At 45.3% G+C, this 22,084-nt stretch overlaps 2 protein-coding genes, 1 long non-coding RNA gene and 1 other non-coding gene across 7 annotated transcripts in view; 3 read left to right on the top strand and 1 right to left on the bottom strand.

Moving 5' to 3' along the window:
- Positions 1–735: 735 nt before the first annotated feature.
- Positions 736–7,499, top strand: eif4a1a (eukaryotic translation initiation factor 4A1A). Its single transcript, XM_004080009.5, has 11 exons — positions 736–872; positions 1,846–1,891; positions 2,322–2,454; positions 2,548–2,687; positions 3,366–3,534; positions 4,198–4,307; positions 5,531–5,674; positions 5,768–5,905; positions 5,983–6,072; positions 6,367–6,446; positions 6,536–7,499. Exons 1-11 carry the CDS (start codon positions 850–852, stop codon positions 6,678–6,680), a joined length of 1,218 nt encoding a protein of 405 aa, XP_004080057.1. The 5' UTR covers positions 736–849; the 3' UTR covers positions 6,681–7,499.
- LOC111946364 (small nucleolar RNA SNORD10) lies at positions 3,624–3,762 on the top strand. Its single transcript, XR_002872044.1, has one exon. It is a non-coding gene; the product is annotated as a small nucleolar RNA SNORD10 (small nucleolar RNA).
- Positions 7,500–10,040: 2,541 nt separating the features above from the next.
- sorcs2 (sortilin-related VPS10 domain containing receptor 2) overlaps positions 10,041–22,084 on the bottom strand; it is a 443,700-nt gene continuing 431,656 nt past the window's right edge. The window contains exons 18-27 of one of the 4 annotated variants that reach the window (XM_078936689.1): positions 21,348–21,519; positions 21,094–21,280; positions 18,565–18,698; positions 18,266–18,389; positions 18,040–18,152; positions 15,986–16,108; positions 15,795–15,894; positions 14,998–15,100; positions 14,264–14,561; positions 10,041–12,295 (exon numbers count right to left, since the gene is read on the bottom strand). In XM_078936689.1, the coding sequence (XP_078792815.1) occupies positions 14,303–14,561; positions 14,998–15,100; positions 15,795–15,894; positions 15,986–16,108; positions 18,040–18,152; positions 18,266–18,389; positions 18,565–18,698; positions 21,094–21,280; positions 21,348–21,519 (1,315 nt within the window). In that variant the 3' untranslated portion in view covers positions 10,041–12,295; positions 14,264–14,302. The remainder of the gene's footprint in view (positions 12,296–14,263; positions 14,562–14,997; positions 15,101–15,794; positions 15,895–15,985; positions 16,109–18,039; positions 18,153–18,265; positions 18,390–18,564; positions 18,699–21,093; positions 21,281–21,347; positions 21,520–22,084) is intronic. The other 3 variants (XM_078936690.1, XM_078936692.1, XM_078936693.1) reach the window with 3 other exon arrangements.
- Positions 15,991–18,269, top strand: LOC105356473 (uncharacterized). Its single transcript, XR_910603.3, has 2 exons — positions 15,991–16,132; positions 18,001–18,269. It is a non-coding gene; the product is annotated as an uncharacterized LOC105356473 (long non-coding RNA).

Genomic DNA, 22,084 nt, shown 5'->3' with positions numbered 1-22,084 from the left:
GGGGTTACGATGTATTGGCTTCTTTACTATTTTTTTTTAAATTATGGATTTCCTTTTTGTAGTTTTTTTTTCCTTAATTTTTTTTAGAAAACAAGATATAGTAAAGAAAAAAAGGAAACTTTTTGTGTTTCTTACTTTATTTTATTGTCTTTAAGGCTGGATTCACCTTTTATTTTTGTTTGGTTTTTTGGGGTGGGGTTAGGATGGATTGGTTTATATGCTTTTGTTTTTTTAAAATTATGGATCTCCTTTTTGTGTTTATTTTATCTTACTTTTTTTTAAAACAAAATACAGTAGGAAAAGGATACTTTTCTGGTGTGTGCCTTATTTTATTTTTTTTACTGTATTTTTTTGTTTTTTTAGGCACCTCTAATTTTTGTTTTGTTTTTTGGAGTAGGGTGGTTAGGCTGGGTTTGCTTCTTGGCTTTTGTTTTTTTTATTTTTATTATAGATCTCCCTTTTGTTTTTTTCCCCCTCGATTCTTATTTTTATGATACATCTCTTTTTTTGATTTTTTACAATTTGTTTTAAGGATGTATCTCCTAATTTTTTTTAATGTTTTTTTATTTTTATAGGATAGATCTACTTGTTGCTTAATCTGCTAGTTCAACCTCGTCAATCCGCGCTCCTTTGCGTCTTCTCCAGCCCAAGCCCCTCCTTTTCTTCATGTTGGCGTCATTTACTCCGATTAATCCCGCCCATTTTTGACTACGTCAGACAAATTACCCAATCGCGGTCCATATAAGGCGGGGCTAACAGTGATTGACAGTGGTCTGTCGCAATGAGGGTGCCTCTTTGTCCAGTCAACGTATATAACACATTTCTGCCATAGCTTCTTTCTTTGAGATAATGTCGGCTGAATATGACAACAGGTAAGTTAAAGAAAAATAAGAACCAGAAGAGAAAAAGCCAAAAACTGCTTTCGAGCGGATAAAACTTAGTTTTTGACGGTTACGTTGACCGAAAAATAAAGGCGTTTCCGAAATATTTATGCGTTTGTGTCCCGCCACATCAGTTACCTTCTAACATGATGAGACCCGTCTAAACCGATCACCTAATATTAAATTGGTAATCTGACGCAGATGTTTTTACGGTAGCTATTATTTCATGTCAACGACCTTAATGGGTTTGTTTCTGTCGGTATCGAGTCAGATCCGAGCTGAATTGAAAAGACGGAAAGCCGGCCGGCGCCTATATAGCAGAAGCACGTGAAGAAGGCCGAATCGAACCGTGTCGGCCTCGGTTCGACACCAGGGTTGATATTTCCGTTTCCATCTCATCTGTATGTCATAATTATATCATAAGTTTGATATTTGCCTCACAAGTGTGAAGTGGTGTCGAGTTTTTGTGACCCCCTTCACCACCACCGCATTCGACAGTCAGCGCCGTGCACATGGTCGGCGTACCAGGAGCCCTGGCACCGAACCCTTGGTGCCGTCTCTAACAGCCGCGTTGGGTTCTATTTTTTTTTTGCCGTGGTCGGATGTACTTCAATGTATTATGGTTTTGTGCCGTTGGTTCTGTTAGCTAGCTTCGAGTTTTCGCTCCAAATTCAACGTCGACGCGAAGTTGCGGCCTGCTAATGCTAACCGAATTAGCTTTAGCAGGCCGCACGCGCTATCCTAGCTTAGAAAGCTGCGCACGGTCGCTCGGCTCGGTACGCCCTGATATTGTCAACCGCGTTACATAATTAAAAAATACCTTATTGTTAAAATTGTTTAAACAGTTTGCTCAGAGTCACGGTAAAACCGTAGTTCTGTAGAGGTTTTTTTAAGTCCCGGTTAAGTTTAGGGTGTTGTCCTAACATGGCTTCATGGTTTTAAAGGGCTTCTGTTCTTCTTTCAGAGACAACAATGGCCCAGAAGGCATGGAGCCAGATGGAATCATCGAGGTGAGTTCCTGTAACCTGTAGAAGTGCAGAACCCCTCCCATGCAGGGGCTGAGGATGTCAGGTCCCCCCTAGATTTTTTTTTCTTTTGGAGGAGCTCCAAATTATTGATCAGTGTAGTTGGACCTTTGGGTCTGGATCACAGATGGGGCGGGTGTATTTTTAGTGGGTTTTTGTGAGGTTCAGGGGCAGTCGGACGGCCCTGAGGTGGTTCTGAAAGGACTTGATGATCCACACCCTCTTTGGTGAAGGAAACAAGGCAGCCTCCACCGTGGAAACGTCCAGTTGCAGTCTTCAGAGGATAGGGGGCAGCATTTCCCAGCTTCTCTGCCAGTTTACACAACATGCCTATGTCACTCCCTGGAGGCAGAAGTGTGTCCGCTGCAGATATGGAGTCTCCATCTTGAAATTTGTCCTGCTGATTTGTCTGCAGAGTAACTGGAACCAGATCGTGGACAGCTTTGATGACATGAACCTGCGCGAAGCTCTGCTCAGGGGAATTTATGCCTATGGTTTCGAGAAGCCATCTGCAATCCAGCAAAGGGCCATCATCCCTTGTATCAAGGGTAGGTAGGAGGATCTGTGTGCATGTTAGGAGGTTGTTGTTGTCGTCCTGTTGGGGGTAAAAGGAGTGTTTTGTTTTCATTCTTGCCGTGCAGGTTACGACGTGATCGCTCAGGCCCAGTCTGGCACTGGGAAGACCGCCACTTTTGCCATTTCCATCCTGCAGCAGATTGATGTGGAGATGAAGGCTACTCAGGCTCTGGTGTTGGCTCCTACCAGGGAACTGGCACAGCAGGTAAAAACCCTCTGGAATATAGCAGCCTACAGGCCCAAACACACATTTAAATAGAACTTATGTGCTGGTTTTATGATGTGCTGTAGGCTTCACGGGAATGGAGATGTAGGTCTCTCTGGCCCCATGTTCTTTATATTCGTTCATCCTTTTTAGTCTGTTGTGACTGTTTTTTTTTAAACATGTTCCTATTCCATTTCTCTGAAGATTGAGGACTCTTACAATGAAAAATGTAAGCTCAAAATTGCATTTTTCCATATTTCCTTGTTGAAATAATGAAGCAGGAGCAGATGAAAAATGCAGTTTGAAAAAGATTACATTTATGTTGAACATATGCCAGGTGGAGCACAAGCTCCCAAGAATGCTTAGAAGTAGGTTAGGGAAAGGGGGCGGGGTTTCTCTTCGCCAGCATGGCCACAACTCGGAGGTGAATTTCGAATGAACTCCTGCCGCTCTGCAGAAGGTGTCATAGGAAACAGGTTTTCTTTATTTTGGCTAAAAATGGCATAATCACAATCGAAAGCCCTCTGAAAATGGTCAAAGATGACTTTAAGCTTGTAAAGTTCTTTGTGGACTAAGGTGTGATCCAAATCCAGCACATCAACAGAACTTCAAATTTATTTGTATCTTTTATGATTTTTCTTTTTTTAATCACTTTTTTATTTCACTGTTACCTTTCAGATCCAAAAGGTGGTGCTGGCCCTTGGTGACTACATGGGGGCCAACTGCTACGCCTGCATTGGAGGCACCAACATCCGCAACGAGGTGCAGAAGCTGCAGGCCGAGGCCCCCCACATCGTGGTGGGAACCCCAGGACGCGTCTTTGACATGCTGAGTCGCAAAAACATCTGTGAGTCATCCAGAGGGGGTGTGGTCTTTTGGGATCCAGGTTGGGATGGTCTGTCCGGGCCGGTGGGTGGAGGTGGGGGCGTGTCTGCCGTATGATGATGAAATCCATGCGTGTCAACTGACTCTGTCCGTCTCAGCTGTGGCGTTGCTCTGGGCGGCGTTCTGCTGGCCGAGATTTTCGTGACAGCTGAGACCCAGAGACATGATCACAACTCATGGTCCTGAATACGACCTCAAACGGTGCTGGCCCGCCTCTGAATGTGTCCAGGGTCGTGTTAGGCTGACGTTTGATACCCGCTCACGTCTTTAGGGCTAACAGTCCTTAAAACTGATTGCATTTCTTGTTACGTGAAGCCCTAAAGTTGAGACTTCAGAGAAAGTTCAAACTTTGAGCTTTAAGTGAGCCGTTGATGCATCAATCTATTCAGTCTAACCAGGACTGACTTTTATTGCAACAAAGTAGGAACTCTTCTTTTTAAAAACAAAAAGATGCCAGTCTCTCTGGGATCAACAGACACTCTAGAGAGCACTCTAGTTACCATAGCAACCCCGGAAGGGAGGAAATGATTCATCTGCCAGAGCGGTCCAGGTGTTTCCAAGGCTTTCCTCTGTGAAAGCGACGGTGAGCCAGCCGGTAAAACGTGTGTTGTTCTCGTTTGTGCAGCTCCCAAATGCATCAAGATGTTTGTGCTGGATGAGGCCGACGAGATGCTGAGTCGAGGGTTCAAAGACCAGATCTATGAGATCTTCCAGAAGCTGGCGAGCAGCACTCAGGTAAGATCCCTCTACCTGGACTACAAGGATTAGATGCTTTCCGCAGTGCTTTTTTTTCTCAATGCGCCTCTGTTGCTCACTTAAATAACTACAAATGAAGATTCATTGACCTTTGACCTCGGAACAGGCTGCCATCTTGATTTATTAAAATAAAAAAATTCCCCATAGTACCTACTAGAAATGTGATCTCCAAGGGATTTTATTTATCCCGTCCTAACTCCTCGATGGGAAGCTACTTTGTCGGAATTACAAGTTGTAGATTTTGAGCAGTGTTTGCGTGGCGAGCTTGCTAAGATGGCGTTCCCCCGTTACTGCAACGTTTTTTTTTTTTACAGGGATATTGTGAAAATGGAAACCATGAATTGCTGGCTTAAGCTCAACGAAGCAATACGACATGCGATATGAACATAGTAGGAATGTGGGCGTGGCTAAAAAAAAGATCTTCCAAAACATTTTATAGATCCATTTGTCTCCCCCAAAAAAAATAATTGGTTGCCGTGGCGATAAAACCTACTGCAAAGTTGCCATTTTGAAGAAAGTTTTGTCACGTGGAGCTCTGACCAGGATGCCAGGGGCAGAAAGGAGAGTGAGGGGCATGTAAAAGGGGGTGGCAAGGGCAGGTGGCGCCTGTTTGCCTCAACGCTTTATTCAAGGGAATCCAGGAAGTCCTCCCGGGACGGCGTGCCATTTAGCTCCACGCCAAATGATAGACCGGTTTCCTCCTGCCTTCAACCGGTCATGAAGCGGGTCTGTAGCCCGTATGGTCAGGAGACGAGGGAAGGCCGCTGCTGTCAGTGATGGAGTGCTGTCAAACGTTTAGATGGAAAAGGTTCCATCAGATGGAAACTGCTGGGAAATGGAACATTTCCCTCTCAGATGAAACAATTTCTCAGGTTATGAAGATGTTTTAAAGCTAAATGCAGAAAATATGAGCTGTGTGCTGTATAGCAAAGAAAAAATCCCTTATCAGTGCTGTTTTCAAAAGACGGCAACACACTAGAAACATCTCTTTTCATTGAAATCTAGCAGCTACGCGTTAGAACTCTTTTTTTTTTTTTTGTGTGTGTGTGGCGTAACGTCTGATGAAACCCATGCGTGTCAGCTGACTGTCGGCCTGCTGCCGTGGCGTTCTGGCCGGAGCGCTCACGGTAGCGGGTCTCATGAAGGGAAGCGGCGGTAAAGCTGGATCCAGCAGTTAAACAGAGCCGTGTTCTGGTGTTCAGGTGGTCCTGCTCTCAGCCACCATGCCCGCTGACGTGCTGGAGGTCACAAAGAAGTTCATGAGGGAGCCCATCCGCATCCTCGTGAAGAAGGAGGAGCTGACCCTTGAGGGTATCCGGCAGTTCTACATTAACGTGGAGAAGGAGGTGAGAAGTCTGCTGTCTCTGTGGCGCGTCCCTCCTCTGGAGGAGGAGACGGCCGAGGGGAAAAGCCTGAACTTACCCGCCATGTCCTCACAGGAGTGGAAGCTGGACACGTTGTGTGACTTGTATGAAACCCTGACCATCACACAAGCCGTCATATTCATCAACACGAGGAGGAAAGTGGACTGGCTCACGGAGAAGATGCACGCCAGAGACTTCACCGTGTCCGCTCTGGTAAGACCCTCACTCCTGAAGGAGAAGCCCCATTCGCCGTTAAGTCCTTGTTGATGACTGAGCTCCTCCCCCCCCAGCATGGTGACATGGACCAAAAGGAGAGGGACCTGATCATGAGGGAATTCCGTTCTGGTTCCAGTCGAGTCCTGATCACCACTGACCTGCTGGTAGGTCCACCTTCTGCACGCTTTAGTGTTTAGACCAGGTATCTCCACACCCGAGCCACCGTGTGCTCCTTGACATCCAGGTCCGAGGTTCCCTCTCCTCCCATCTGCTGTGTTGGTGAAGGACTGAATGTACCTCGTAGAGAAACTCACCTGCCCTCCACTGTAGCTTGGCTTCAGTCCACGCCCACAACTTAATGGCGGGTTACACGCCTGTGCTTTAGGATTCAGACGCCGCCGTGACTCCTGCGTTCTCCTCACTGTAGCTAAGACCTCTCCCCTTTGGTTTCCCCTCAGGCCCGAGGCATTGATGTGCAGCAGGTGTCCCTGGTCATCAACTACGACCTGCCCACCAATAGAGAGAACTACATCCACAGGTAAGGCAGCACCACCTGCCACCGGTGGGCTTCACCTGTCGGCTTTCCTCGGTCTAACCGCCCCCCCCCCCCCCCCCCTCCTTCCACAGGATTGGTCGAGGCGGGCGTTTCGGTAGGAAGGGAGTCGCCATAAACATGGTGACCGAAGACGACAAGCGAACCCTGAGGGACATCGAGACGTTCTACAACACCACCGTGGAGGAGATGCCCATGAACGTGGCCGATCTGATTTAGAAACCGCTGAGCTCCTCTTCTCTGGCTCACCCTGTTTATTTTAAAAAAGTAAAATCTTGTTTCTAAATGATCCGATTTCGAAAGACTTGTTTTTTGTTTTTATTCAATCTCCACTTCATCCTCCTTATCCAAACGCCTGAACTAGTTTCGGCCTCCTGGGGGGCCGACTACAGCTGCTTCACCTGCAAACCTCGGTGTCCGCCCACACCGGAGGTCTGACGCGGAGCAGGAGCGTCTGTCCACAGCTCCTTTCAACCTTCTCGCCTGTTGGAACGGCTCTTTGGGTCTTTGAAAGGGAGGCGGCGCCGAGACGAGCCGTAAAGGTGTTGGCGCTGGAGGGGGGAGTGGCTTAAGGGTGTGACTCCAGTTCAGCAGTTTGAACCATTGAACCAATTGGAGTAATCATGAACTGGTGGGGGGGGCGTTTAGCCCGTAATGCACTCGTTCTTGAATCCTTTTTTTATTATTATAAATAAACATAAATACGAGGTGGTCACTTTTAGGGGGAGGGGGGGGTATTGTTGTGAAAGGACCAAACTACCAATGGGGCTGGAAGGTCAGAAGGGTCTGGAGGTCAGACCTCAAAGTCTGTGGGGCCACAAGTCACGCTGAGCTCTCCTGGGGTGTTTGGGATCGGAATGAAGTTCTTTGTTCGTTTTTTTTTTTTTTTCCCCCCGAATGACTTAATGGATTGTTAGCCTTTCTCAGACATGTATCAAGTTTTTTTTTTCTTTTTTTCTACATTGGATTCTGTGAAGTATTTATTTTAACAATCTGCTTAAAAATAAACGTTTCTCTTTTTGAACAGTAAAAATAAAATCTGGCCTGTGTTTGCGCTGCGTTTTAAAGCGTTTCCACCCCACAGGTTGGGTTGAAGCTGAAGCAGCACCATCTTCAGGGTCAGAGGTCGCCTCTGCTACCTCAGCTCCACGTGGAAGTTGACCAGAAGATGCTGGTGACGGGCTTGCACATCCGGTTGGGGTCTAAAAAAAAATGACGTTTAGGAAACACGTGCTTCAAATATGTCAACTTTAAAAGCATATCAAGTATTTGCTTAAACGAGAATAAAATATTTGCAAAAGCTGAAATGAACAAACCTTTTCATATTTTTTCACCCTGGATTGGATCAGTTTCATCCGAGGTTTGCTTTCTGTAGTTTTTAGAACGTTGCGAGCTTCAGGCACGACCCGGCCCCACTGGCTGAGCAGCTGCCTTTTACGCCCCTTCACCTTCCGCCTCCATCAGATCTGATCATGATTAACGCTTCTCAAGACCGCAGATTTTGTGCTATCCTATGGGGGTCCTATGGGGTCAAGATGACCCCACCCTTACATAGACGTGTTATCCCTACCATGATAAATGTGGAGAGGATTTCATGTAATCCATGGACACCAGTGAAGATCACAAATCATTGAAGAAAGTTCAGCGCACCGTCTAGTGGGTCTAGATGACCCCACTCCCAATGTTAAAGTGCCTAGGATAGCACAAGAAGCAAACCACACCCACATTCCTAATATGGTCATTTAGTTTGTTAAATAGTCCAACTTGAAAAAGGTTTCCTGTATCAAATTTTCAATTTATTCCAAAAAAAATGTGCAAACTGTATGAGAAAACACCACTTCTGCAAGCTCGGCTCACGATTGCTGTTAAACTTCAATTCCAACATTTCGTTCCCCCAGCAGATTCCCCGATGATGGTCGAGGAGTTCAGAGGCGATAGATCCAAATCTCTTGGAGAAGTTTTAATGTGCAGCAAGTTCTAGAAGTGATTGTTTTTTTGCAGAGGTCCAAGGTCAACAAGACTGCGGTTGTAGTTGTAGACTTTTCCTAGTGGCATGTGTGTGAAATTTTGCGAAAATCATTAACCCCCCCCCCCCCCCACACACACACACACACACACACACACACACCCACACACATACTCATTGTGGCATTGTGGCAAAATTTGAAAATCTGCAAATTTCACACTAGGCCTCAAATTTGCAGCCAAGCCGTAGGCCCTGTCGCCATCCCATAATAATCTCAAAATTTCTTTTGTACATCCCTGACACATTTCATTGATTTCATTAGTCGAATCCTAACTATTTGTTTTAGCCCAATAAAATATTTTGGTCCCATTCATTTTTTGACAGTTTCCTCGGCTGTGATGTCATATGTACATATTCAACCCTTGTGCTATCTGCTTCCTCTGTGTGAAAGGAGACAAAGAACCAGAACAAGTTCTGGTTCCGGAAGCAGCTGAGAAGGAAAGTATGAACCTTTGATTTTAAATAAAGGAAGAATGCTGTATTTAGTGGAACCATTTTCTGATACAAGCACTAAATTTGGCGTCAATGTACCATTCATTTGGAAAAGCATGTTTGCAACAAGAAAATCCAAGATTTTAAAATATACCGGTATATAATCTATTCTATTCACTCGCTGGGCACTTTATTGGGCACATCTGTTCAGCTGCTTGTTAACACTAATTTCTAATTAGCCAATCACATTCACTCATGTGGACATGGTCCAGACGATCTGCTGCGGTTCAAACCGAGCATAAGAACGGGAAGAAAGGTGATTTAAGGGACTTTGAACTTCAATCATGGTTGTTGGTGCCAGACGGGCTGGTCTAAGGATTTGAGAAACTGCTGATCTGCTGGGATTTTCACCCACAACCATCTCCAGGGTTTACAGAGAATGGTCTGAAACAGAGAAAGTATCCAGTGAGCAGCAGTTCTGTGGGCGAAAATGTCTTGTTGATGCCAGAAGTCAGAGGATGTTGACCAGACTGGTTCCAGCTGATAGAAAGACAACAGGAACTCAAAGAACCACTGGTTTCAACCGAGGTCTGCAGAAGAGCATCTCTGAACACACAACACGTCCAACCTGGAGGCAGATGGACTGCAGAAGCAAAGACCACACGCCTGTCAGCTAAGAACAGGAAACTGAGACTACAAAGCTGGCAGCTCCAGAAGACAAGCAGCAGACAGAGGAGTATCAGTTTCAGCTGTGGAGAAGCTCATCCATCTTCACCTGGTGTGCAGCCAGCATCTTCTTTCCTTTTTTTTTTTTTTGGGTGTTTATGGATTCACAGTATATAACACTCTGCAAACCTTCTGCTTCCTGAAGCATTTCTGGCTCAAAGTGGGACCACCACAGCGTAACTCTTGTGGTATCCTAGGCACTTTAACATTGGGAGTGGGGTCATCTAGACCCCATAAGATCACTGGTGTCCATGGATTACATGAAATGCTCTTCACCTTTATCCACCTTTGTCTTGGTAGGGAGAACACGTCAATGTAAGGATTGGGTCATCTGGACCCCACAGGATAGCAAGCACAAGGGTTAACGCACCGGAGAACACAAACAGGTGAACAAGTGATGGTAGTGGTTTATTCCAGGATTCAGGTTTAGTGCACTTTGCTTCCTGAAGAGCACACACAATTGCTTTCAATATCAAAACTCGAGAAATAATACAAGCCAGGAGGGGGGATCAAAGAAAAGCTGGACAGAACCATTGACTGTATAAGTCCAAACTGAGCAAGTGTGACGTCGCCCATAGAAAAGGGTTTGCTACCAGTTCCAATGAAATAAATCCAATTCAAGTGCTATTTCTTTATGATACGGACGTCGCCATGTTGGACCCAGACGATGTCAGTAAGCACTGATTCAAAGTCGGTCTGAGTCATCTTTTTTATGGCAACCACTCTCGCCAATCAGGAGTGAGCTTGTTGAAAGTTGACACTTTTCAGCTCTTGAAAGTGGGCTACACAAAATCTGACAATCAAACGTTTCACATGTCCAATGTGAGACCACCTGCTTTTATGGAGGCATCTGATTGGTCTGTTTATAATTTGCATCACTTGCCCTACAGAACAAACCATTAAAAAAAGAGGATTATAGAGAACATGTAAAAAAAAAAGGCATCAGCGCAAGAATGGTTATTCTGACCAATAGAATGAGTACCAGCTGTTTATGTCAATGGAAGTCTATGGGATTTTGGCTTCTTGGAGCCAGTGGGTACTTCCTGTTGGTACCAGGGGGGGTCACTCAGTCCAGTTCTCCTATACAGTCAATGGGCAGTACCAGTGACCATAGAAGTGGTTCTGTGTTAAACTCGTAACCAGTACAGCGAAAGATCACAAACCCCCACTTTCCCCTTTTCTAAAGGCCAATTTGTCACCATGACAACACATCACAACAAAATTGGAAAGAAGCTGAACATGGACAGAGTATGTACAACAGGTGAGGCGAGCATCGCTGATCTGTGACCACGCAGAGACAAGAGTGCTATTTATTACTCAGAGATGCACTGAATTCCATTTGAACGTGAAGAAAATCTCTGCAAAAATGTGCAAACAGTTCTCTTCAGTTTGTCCCAATTTCTGTCAGTGTCAAACCCTCGCTTCCCACTTTTGATGGAAGGATTTTGTCGCAGTCCAGTGAGGTCCAGCCCAGAGAGACGACCGCAGGCCTGAAAGGTCTTTTCCACAGGTGGTGAGATACTTCAGCTAACATCATTGGTGCAAATAACAAACCAAAACAAACAACAAAAAAGCCCAACCAGTGTTCACACACAAACAAAAGAAAACATGAAGAGTTCGGCACAGGAACATGAAGACATGTGACGTGAGTGATATCAGGAAATACTCGTCTGGAGTTCAGGAGAGTCAGAGGGGGCAGCCACTTCTTTTGGTATTAGTGTAAAACACACACACACATAGCAACAGGATTATGTACAAAGAGTTCATATGTACACATTTACACACAACTGACCAACACTTTGAAAGGAGAGAATTTCACTGCAGGCTTGCCTAATATAGGCTGATAAAGGAATCCGTCGCCCTCCGCTTCTCTCCTGGAGGGCGGCCTTCGTCTCTGACGCTTCACTCAGCACGTCTGAGGAGGAGCAGAAGGGGCTGCAGCAGTTTCATGAAGAACCGGACGCCGAGCAGAAGCACATCTGCTGTATGAGGCACCGTGAGACAGACGGGGGGGCGGTTCTGGCTCTGGAGGAGAAAAACCCCCACCTCACATGACTCGGAAACAGGAGGGAATTTGGCTGAAGGTGAAGGGAGAAGCTGACCCGAAGAGCCCACCTTTGGAGCGGGGGACCTGGGAAAGTGCAACACCGCCCCCTTGTGTTTGCCTGCATACGCAGTTCCACAGTCGTGGATCCTCTTTACATTCCACTGAAATCATTATTGCCAAAGAGAGAAGCCGAGTGGCCGGTTTGGGGAAGAAATAAATACCAAATATATCTTTTTAAATGACAGTAGAACTTGAGTGCAGCTGTGGCGTTGAAAGGATCAGAGCAGAAAGTCAACTTAATCAGTCCGGATTATTTTCATTCAGTTTGTATGAAACGTTTGCGAGTTCCTTTAGAATTTCTTCAAACACGTCTGAGAGCTGAAGTCCAAAGCCGGTGGGAGGGCGTGGGTGGGGTGGGGGTGTTGTGCCCGTGAGGTGAGACGCAGAGATGGGGTGGGGGTTGGGGGGGGGGGTACGGTGTGCTCATGAACTGGCTCGGTGAGGCTGGATCTGCTCATCGGGGCTGCCGCGGCAGCCATCAGCTGGTCACGTAGCTTTGCAGTTCTCTGGAGTTGATGCGAAGGACGACACCTGAGTGGTTACCTGAAGGCAAGCAGGGAAAGAGCGTGAGCCGAACAGAGACAGATCTGAACCTCCCGACATCCCCATGATCTAAATAAAACACACTAATTCGACAAAATGAGTCAGGAAAAAAACAACCTGTCTCGCTTTCTAGGACCTAGTATCTGCAGAGCGGCAGGAATTGTGAGCGGGACCGTTGTAGCAACCCCACCCCCTATCCCTATCACCCATAACTCTTCAAACAGTAGGTGGTGGGCATGCACTAGTAAACAGTAGAAAAAGAAAAGAAGAAGCCCCTCCCTGGTTGCTCAGTGTGAACACCATGAGTGAAACGCACGTTCAAGAACTCCCATTTAGCGCGTTCTTGAACGTGCGTCAAATGCGCGTTGTGTCTCAATGGAGCAGAGAGCTTTTGTTTTACGTTACAGACATGAACTTTTATTCCTGCTACACAAATGTCATTTAGGAAGGATTGTATCCCTTGTGCTATCTTAGGCACTTTAACATTGGGAGTTGGGTCATCTAGACCCACTAGACAGTGCTCTGAACCTTTTTTCTTCAATGATTTGTGATCTTCACTGGTGTCCATGGATTACATGAAATCTTTCCACCTTTATCCACCTTTGTCATGTAAAGGAGAACACGTCAAAGGAAGGGGGGGGGGTCATCTAAGACAGCACAAGGGTTTAAAGGCTCGCTGCATCATTCTGGACAAACACAACGTCACTTTAGGTTTTGCTCCAGTGGCCTGTTTTCTGCCGGTTAGTCCATTTCCAGAACACGACGTTCTGTTCACAGCTTCCGGTTGAGGGGGGGCACTAAAGGAAAACTCCACTGCATTTTTCACAAGAATACCACTTGTTCAGAAACCACAGGACCTGGACTGCTCAAACCTGGATTAAATTATGATTTAGACAGTAAAGAATACATTAAACACAGCGCATGATTTGTGAAACCTTCATCTGATTCGTGAAAATGTAAAATAGGTGGATTTTATATAGTTGATCAATTTAAAACCATGTCTTTTTTGTCTGCATCAGTCTGCCCACCGTTGTGGGGTGAGCTGTGATGTAGGCAGAGGGAAGGTAACAGAAGTTCCAAACAACAAATATATATATTTTTTTAACACAAAGTGCTGGGAGGAGGAAAGCCACCAAAACATAACTGTATCATGAAGTAAACGTGACCAAACCAACTTGTAAGATGACCTTCCTGACATTTTAATGTTTATCTGTTCCTTTTTCAGCATCACCCATCTCTTCCTCTGTCAACCGTGTCTCTCCTTCTCTCCTCAGTTTTCGTATATCTCCCTTCTTCATGTTCAGAAATCAAATAAAGGTTTCACAAATCATATTCTGTGTTTAATGTAATCTTTACTATCTAATGCCTCATTTAATCCAGACTTGAGCATCCAGGTCCAGCGGATTTTCAACAGGACCTGGTCTTAGGTGGTATCACTGCGTAAAATGTGATAAATTCATCCCATTTTACATTTTCAGAAATCAGATGAAGGTTTCACAAATCATACACTGTGTTTAGTGTAATCTTTACTATTTAAATCATAATTTAATCCAGGTTTGAGCAGTCCAGGTCCTGTGGTTTTTGAACAGGACCTGGACCTAGGTGATCTTAGTGTGAAAAATACAGTGGAGTGTTCCTTTAGTGGCCTCGCCAATCGGAAGCTGTGAACAGGAAGCCAACTTCAGCGTCGTCTCCAGAACCCAGGTCACTCTCCCCCCGCCCCCCTGCTCAGGTCGTTATACATCCTCACTGTTTGGCCATCATATACAGAAAAACAACAGTGTGAAAGTGTTCATATTACTTAAATAGTGTGGCAAAACAACAAAAGGTGAACAAATTTAACCAAACATTCCACCACAATAATGTTTTTTTTTTTTATTAGATAAAGTGGGTAAAATGCAACATGCGCCAGAGCAAAGGCATAAAAACAAACCAGTGAAAACAGAAAAAGGTGAAGTCCTCCAGTACCTTGGTGAGTGCGAGCGGCTGGTGTTAGTGGCTCGGGTTTTAGTAGCAGTGGTTAGTGGTAGTCCTTATAAGGGAGCGGAAGGTCGGGCTACCTCCGGCGTTACCTAGAGTGTGCGTGTCCAGGTCGTCGTCGATGAATTCGTCGCCTTGGATGATGTGCTGGGTGTCCTCGCTGTGATTCACGGGGCTGGTCATTTCCTGCTCCTTCTCGTTGTGCATCTGGGCGTAGATGCTGTGGTTTCCACGCAGCTTCCTGAAACACAGAGGCGGATAGGCATCCTCAGTCCTGAGCCAAGGACTGTGGGATTCCAGGTTTGAATGAGACGGGGCTCTTTGCAGCAGGTTTCAATTCAAGTGACTTTTCAGTGGGTTCCTGTGTCGGGGACTCGTGCTGTTTGTGAGGAAAGCATGCGGGGTCAAGCCGTGCAAAAGTCAGTTAACATCTCTGAGCAAAATAATCTGTTTTTTTCATGAATAAAACACTTTAATTGTATTTGGCAATAACCAAGTCTGTGTAAGGTGTTCAAACGTGACCACATTCTCCAAAAACACAAAACCATCACAACAAACTACAACAATTAAAATCACAGTTTGAAAAAAGGCAAAAAGTGAAAAAGTCAATTAATTTGTCTAAATTTGAACCCTAACTCGTTCTTAAACAAAGATCCATTCATTTAATACTAACAGTTTACAAAGTTCTATGAGGATGAACCCGACCGCTCCGAAGAACTCACCTCTTGAACTTGTAGAGGATGAAGGAGCTGGTGGCGATGATGCTGACGAGGAAGATGACAGCTAAAGCCCAAACGCCAGGCCCTCCAGCTGCCCCGCGGTAGCCTGGAAGGAAGCACAAACATATGCAATCGGGAGAAAAAAGGGCGTCCCCCCCCCATTTTAGTAATCAAACCAAAGCCGTAAGCGGTGCCCCACCCTCGTCACCACCCTTGTGACCCGCCTTCCTTTTTGTGTGTGTGTGTATAAATTAAATATGTCTGCCTCTTCCCGAGGTCAAAGGTCAACAAAACTTTGGTTGTGTTTGTCCACTTAACACGGCAGCATTGTTTTTTTTTCACATTATATGTGAAAATGTGTAAATCAACCAAATCTCACACTTTGCCAGAAAATGGTCGCCAAGCCGTACTTCCTGTGGCCATCCCATAATACCTTCTAAACTGTTTTTGGGGATATTTGCTACACCTGTGTTTTGGTTTCATTTTTTTGAGCCCCGTAAACAACCGTTCATCCCGCTGTGATGTCATCAGACGCTCTCAGTTGTTGAGCGTGTGGCGTGGGGGGGGGGGGGGGGTACCTTTGCTCAAAGGCGCAGTAAAAAGAAAATACAAACATCTGTTTCTGAAGAAGGAAAACGTTTGCTTTAATACTCAGATCTGCGTGGATTTATGGACAGCTGTTGAGGCTTTCGGGCCATCAGCGGGTGGATTTCATTTCTGATATAAAAATAGCTTGTATTTCGGTGTTAAACCTTTCAGAATCCCCACCCCCCACCCCGATAGGAAATGGAGCTGCATACCCGAGTTTGGGTCGGCCAGCATGGCCGACACTCGCTGGCCTCCCCGGATCATGAAGCTGATGTTGTTGCTGCTGAAAGCTTGGAGAACGGCTGGAATGTGCTAAAATGGAGAGAACGTGACGTGAAAAAGTTTCTGTGGAGTTCAGTTTGTGTGTGTGTGTGTGTGTGTGTCTGTGTGTGTGAGTGTGTACCTTATCGACAGCCATGCGGTTCTGGCCTGCTGTGCTGTCTCCTGAGAGGATGTAGAGGTCAGCAGTGGTGGGGAGGCCAGCTTTCACCACTGTCACCAGAGACTCCTGAGGTATGCCTGTGGACTGAGGTCAGGGGTCAGAGGTCAGGTAGGTCCTCCATCATTGCAACCAAATTCTCTGGGAGATTAATAACAAGAAACTTGCAGGGATCTTTTCATGAATCTGTCAGAATTCATGAGTACTGGGGCTATTTTTTCACAGTGGTTTTTTCCTCACTCGGGGGGAAGAACCACACAAACATTCATGGTTTAGAGTCTGAAAGCTGAACCAGCGGATCCACACTCGTTTGTGCACCCTCCTTTGGTAGCACCGCCACATGAGGACGGATTCCTCTATGCCGACTCACATGCGGCATAAAAAATATATATTTCGAAACATTAACAGGAGAAATTTTTTCTTTCTAGTTCTTATGGACTTAGTTGGAACCAGATACGCTGCTGCTTTCCCCAGCCCCCTCCCTCGGGATTAAACCGGTCTGATGGCACTTCTGTGCCTGAGGCATTTAGATTACTGGATCAATTGATTGGGTGGTCAATTAATTAATTGGATAAACAATTTCCTGAGTCAGTTAGTGATGAGTCAGCATGAAAGCGGTGCCACAGAAAGCTCAGCCGGCAGAGGCCTCCATGACTGCTGGTGCTGTGAGCCAGATAGGAATAGACCGATTGATTAAAGTCATTTGTTGCTTTTGAACTTTATGTACTGGTCAGAGAAAAGGCTAAATATTAAGGAGTTCAAGGATTTGTGGGAAATTTACCCCATTACTTACGATAGGCTGAACAGATGCATGACTCGACTTCAGAAGCACAAATGTTCCTTTCTTAAGTTAAGACATTTTCCATCGCTGACAGTGATTCAGAAGAAATAAATGACTATTTATAGCTGCCACTTTTACAATCTTATTAATATGAGAGAATTGTTGCCCCAAACTACACTTAAAGTATACATTTTTTTTGCGAAGAGGATTGTAGACCAGCACAAGACCGATAATGGACTAAAAAAGCATCAGCAAGAAGCTGGAGGTTTCCATGACAACTGTTGGTGCAACTGTGCCCAACAGCCCACCTAAAGGTCTGGGGCTCCCGACCTGATTTTACCCGGTGGGGTTTCCGTGGTCATGAGACCAGCGAGATAGCGTCCTAAAACAACACGGCAGGAGTTAGTTGATGATCTCTAAGTAGCTGGAACCACAGTCACCAAGAAAACCATTGGTGATACTCAGAGTCCTCCTGCTCAAGAAGGCACAGGTGCAGGCCCGCCTAAAGTTTGCCAACGAACACCATTGTGATTTAGAGAGTGAAGGTGCTGTGGTCAGATGAGGCCAATGTGGAGCTCTTTGGAACCAACTCCTCCCGTCTATGACCCCAAGAATGCCACCATCTCCCCTGTCAAGCACGGAGGTGGAAACATTATGATTTGGTGGTGATTTCTGCACAGGGCGTGTGGATGAGAGGACGGGCGGAGCCATGTACCGTCAAATCCTGAGTGAGAACCTTCTTCCTTTCATCAGGAGGCTTAAAATGAGTCACAGAGGGGTCTTCCAACTAGACAATGACCCCAAACATTCAGCCAAGGCAACCAAGGAATGGCTGAAGAAGACGCAGATCACGGACATGGGTGACCTGTAGGAAAGCTATGGAGAGAGCTGAAGCTCAGAGTTGCTTAGCGACAGCCACTAAATCTGACGGATTCATAAGCTGTTTGTAAAGGAGAGTGGACCACAATTCCTCCTGATGTCTGCAGAAACCTGCTCATCAACTACAAGAACCTTCTGAACTCTGTGCTGCCAATAAGGGTTTTGCCATATAGTCGTCCAAAGGGTTCGAATACTTATTTCCTCCACTGTATGCATGACATTGGGATGCTAGTATAATTTTCTTATCCTTTTTCCCGTCCTGTGTTTGTTCACGAAACGCTTCCACCATGAACTAATCAGCACTAAATGTTGATTTCAGATTCTGCGCAGCTGAACTGGATCAAACGAAAGTTTTTACCTTGGACACAATCTTTGAGACCACCTGGCCGATGTCGTCCCTCCACTCTGGGATGTTGGGGTTGTAGCGGTCCAGGTTTCTGCTGAAGCTCACAGGGAGGACGTGGAATTTATCTGGAGCAATAAAACAAACCCGAAGTCGAAGACGGAAACAAGTTCTTCATCACGTCACACTCAAATGGAGATGCTTGTTCCCCCTGAATAAAGATGGTTTCTGGTACAATTACCATAGACTCTGACAATGCGTGTGTCTTTAACCATGGATCTGCCGTTGGAAGCCTGGACGGTCACTGAAACTTCTCCGGTGTTGGGGAAGCGGGTCAAAAGGCTGTTCTGCAGAGTCAGAACCGGCTGTGGAGGAGAGAGGTTCAGCTTTCTTACTGCCAAAGATGTAAAGACCAGATGTTCCCTTTCAAATGATTTATAATTAAGGTTGGAAGACGAATAAAAAAGTGAACAAGCACTGATTTGAATATTTTTAAACTGAGTTTCAGGGAAAAGGAAACATTTGAAGCGTACATCTCACCTGCAAGTTGTCTCCTATCCACCAGTAAAAGACGGTCAGATTGGCCTCAGTGGGCAGAACCACAGCGGTCAGGTTGACTTCCTGGTTTCTTCTAGCGATGGGGACCACTTCCAGATGCACCTCATGCAGAGGAGCTGCAGGAGATAACGTGTGTCCACATCAGTTTGTGAATGTGTAGAGCGCCAATAGTGGACTTGGATCTCAGTGGGTGGTGACAGCTTTGGCCTAGTTTAACCCTAGAACACTTTCGCTATAAAAAGTCGCACCGTCCCTTTTGCTGGGTCATTTTTACCCGGTATAATACACCCAACAAAAAGTACTTGTCATAAAAAACAGATCAAAACATAACAACATGGTAAATTACAGTGGTTTTATTTCAATTGTATGTGTAACAAGAGAAAAATGAAAAACGTGTGCTCCAAAAAATTACTGAAACATTAGGAAGTTGAGAGCAAAGAATTTATGAAAAATAATAAAATTAGATTAGAAATTTGGTCTTTGGGCCAGCCATTCCTGGGACATTTGAGACTTCCTTGGTGAACGCACAGACTCGATTTATTGGAATTCCTGTCAATAGTTTTGCTCGGGTGAAAATCAACCGGCGATAGAGCTCTAGGGTTAAGACACGAAAACTGTCCTGGAAGAAAGTTAGGGAGCTGTCAGAGTGAACCGTTTTTCCATAAATTACGCAAACATTATCCAAACCTTTGGGTTAAAACTCTTCTAAAATGAAAAAAGGCTCACATTTTGCAAAATTAATAACAAAAAACCTTAGCTTTTTTGTTTCGTGTGCACAAAAAAAGGTCAAATTTCATTTTTGTTTCCAAACAGTCCCTGTGTAGATTTATGTGTTAAAAGTTGTGTCTATTTCTAACCTATTCTAGCGCCACATGCTCTATTTATGCAACTTTGAACCACAATTTCCATCAGAAAGCTTCAGTTTTTGGTAGCAACTTCTCACATTTCTATTTAAGTTCCCCAGACTGTTAACAGAACGTCCCCAAATGCACAACAGCAGGCAAAGTGTTTTCTCTAGATAGCCCCCTGCAGAGGTACGGAGTGATTTTTGTGCCATTATTTCAGGCACAGCACACACTAGCGGCGTTTACATGGACAAAAGTGACCGCAATGACCGTCAGAATAAAAATGCGTCTTGTAAACACGCCGTTCGGAATACTCTGTGTGGTGTGGCGGTGTGGCGCTCCAGAGGAGGCTTTTCAGCGTGAACAGGACTGACCGGCTGCTCCGTGTTAGTGAACCGTGTCTCTGAGCAGAGCAGCCAGACTCGTAGCTTCGTGTTTGCGGGCAGGGGAGGGTGCTTTGTTACGGTGTGCGCTCCGGGGGAGGTTTCGGACCGCAGTCCGTCCTTCTGCTCTGCGTGAGCGAGCTGCTGGACTCAGGAGAACCGTGTCTCTGAGCAGAGAAGCGGCTTTGGGACGATGTGCGAGCTGCCGGAAGGCGGCTTTTGAATGCAGAAATGCCGCTGCACACGGTAAACGATCACAGGAATTTGGGTTTCGTGTCCGGAGAAAATATCGACTGATGTTGTTCCCACATTTTTACGTGCAGCCAAGATGCACATTACAGCATTGACCACACGGACTTTAAATACATCCACGGCTAAATGTTGTTAGCGTGTAGTAGCCTAATCCTGACCCTGCTTCCAGGTTCATTCGGCCAAAAAAACAGCACTGATCGCACAGATTAAAAACATTACAATTGAAAAATAATCTTAATAATAATAAAATCACGTTTACAAGATCATCTCGCTCTATGCTGCAGTTTTGTTTGTTTACAACGGAACTCGCTGTTTCTTCTTCTACGGTCGTTCCCGGTATTTTAGAGAGTTCTGCGCATGTGAAAGTGATTTATTCCTACCGAAAGTGTTGCGTATGGAAACGTTTGTTATAATCGGATCAACTTTTTCTGGGACCATGTAAACAGTTCAATTCTAATCCGATCTTTGATTCGATCAAAGCCATTTTGCAAATGGAACCGCAGCTACTGGTTTAAGTGTTAAAACATTAAAGAAAATGTGTCCTCAATGAATTATTTTGCGAAGAAAAATATACGCAATTAGAATTTCCCACTCGAGCGAAAATCCCACAGAAACCGGATCCAGTCTACGAGCTGATTGGAAGAATTTCTGACCAACCTTCATGTCCTGGTCTGTGATTGGCTGGTTTTAGTGGCACCTTTGCGACAGCTTCCAGCGCAGAAGAGAGAGAATTTCTCTCAAATTGTTTTGTGTGCTTGTATGTTTCAGTTTCAAGTCGAAAATAATTTAAAATAATGGCACAAAGATTCCTCCATACCAGAGGCGGCCTATTTTTACAATAATATTGGCGAATAAGACAGGTAACATGACTGCTTAGGTGTTAGAATAAAAATATGCTCTCGTCTGTCCTAACATCCTGTTCCTGCCAATAAAAAGGAGTACAGGTCAATCGAGTTAGTCGGTGATGTAAGCTTTGCTGCAGCGACTGTCCTCACAAGGGGCAGAAATCGAACCTGTGAGAGCCGACTGACCTGTCACCTGGATGTACATGGTGGCCTCGTCATGGCCGGCGCCGTTCTCCGCTTTCACCGTGACTCTGTACACGCCCGGGCTTTCGTAGCGGTGCTGGATAGGCTCGTCCGTCACCGTCAGATTCTGGTAAATGGCTCGGACCCCGTCGCCCAGATCCACCTGGTACTTGGTGCTGCTGGTGTCGCCCTGACGGCAGGAGCAGAACACTAGAAACAGATTCCCATGAGGTGAAGAGTCAGTTCCCTCGTCCTACCTGCTCCTGATGGATGATGAACGTGATGTCGTCGCCAGGAGCAACGGCCAACATCTGGCCCTTTATTCCCACCTGCAGTCGTCTGGGGGGCAACAGGGGGCAGCTGTGCTTTTTGGCGCTCTGTTGCTTGTTTAGTCCTCCTTCACATGCGTTAGATATTACTTTCCTGTAGCTGAGTACACGGGATGACAGGAACAATAAGGATCTAGTTCGTCTGTTTTCATTTCTTTTAGTTTCTTGAAGACAATTTTTGTTGTATTTGTTAAAAAAACTTTTTTGTTTGTTTGAAGGACATATATAAATGAAACTGAGCTTAAATTTACATGTCTGAATATTTCTTTATTCAAATTGTTGTGAATCAGGAGCAGATGAAGAAAATGCTGATTGAAAATGATCGTATTTGATACTCTGGGCGAGCCACAAGCTCCCTGCTCCGCTATGGGAGCGTTACTGAAATAAATCAAAGTGTGATCGGGGTGAGACTTTAGCCTAATACAAAGTCATTACCCAAGAATACTTTGGGTTATGGATGCCTTTTTGCTCATTTAACTTCAGCCTTTTCATCTAATCATCTTCAAAGGATCTCAGTTGGATCTGTTCATTGCTAAAGTTACACGAAGGAGTCCCTGTAGGTTTGCCTTTTAAAACAGTTTTTTTGTTTTTTCAATGGCAATCAGCACTTTTCTGGGCTTGAGTTCAGTCACACATAAGCTAAGTTCCCAAAAAGTGAGACAAAA

The sequence above is a fragment of the Oryzias latipes genome, chromosome 18, assembly GCF_053564925.1.
Source record: "Oryzias latipes strain Hd-rR chromosome 18, Olatipes_Hd-rR_3.1".
NCBI lineage: Eukaryota > Metazoa > Chordata > Actinopteri > Beloniformes > Adrianichthyidae > Oryzias > Oryzias latipes.
This window is presented reverse-complemented; position numbering and strand designations above follow the sequence as displayed.

Bases quoted from the DNA above. Each gene is read 5' to 3' on its own strand.
- eif4a1a (XM_004080009.5), top strand. From the start codon at position 850: ATGTCGGCTGAATATGACAACAG. The intron at 1,892-2,321 runs GTGAGTTCCTGT...ATTTGTCTGCAG, and splicing joins AGCCAGATGGAATCATCGAG to AGTAACTGGAACCAGATCGT. The intron at 2,455-2,547 runs GTAGGTAGGAGG...CTTGCCGTGCAG, and splicing joins CATCATCCCTTGTATCAAGG to GTTACGACGTGATCGCTCAG.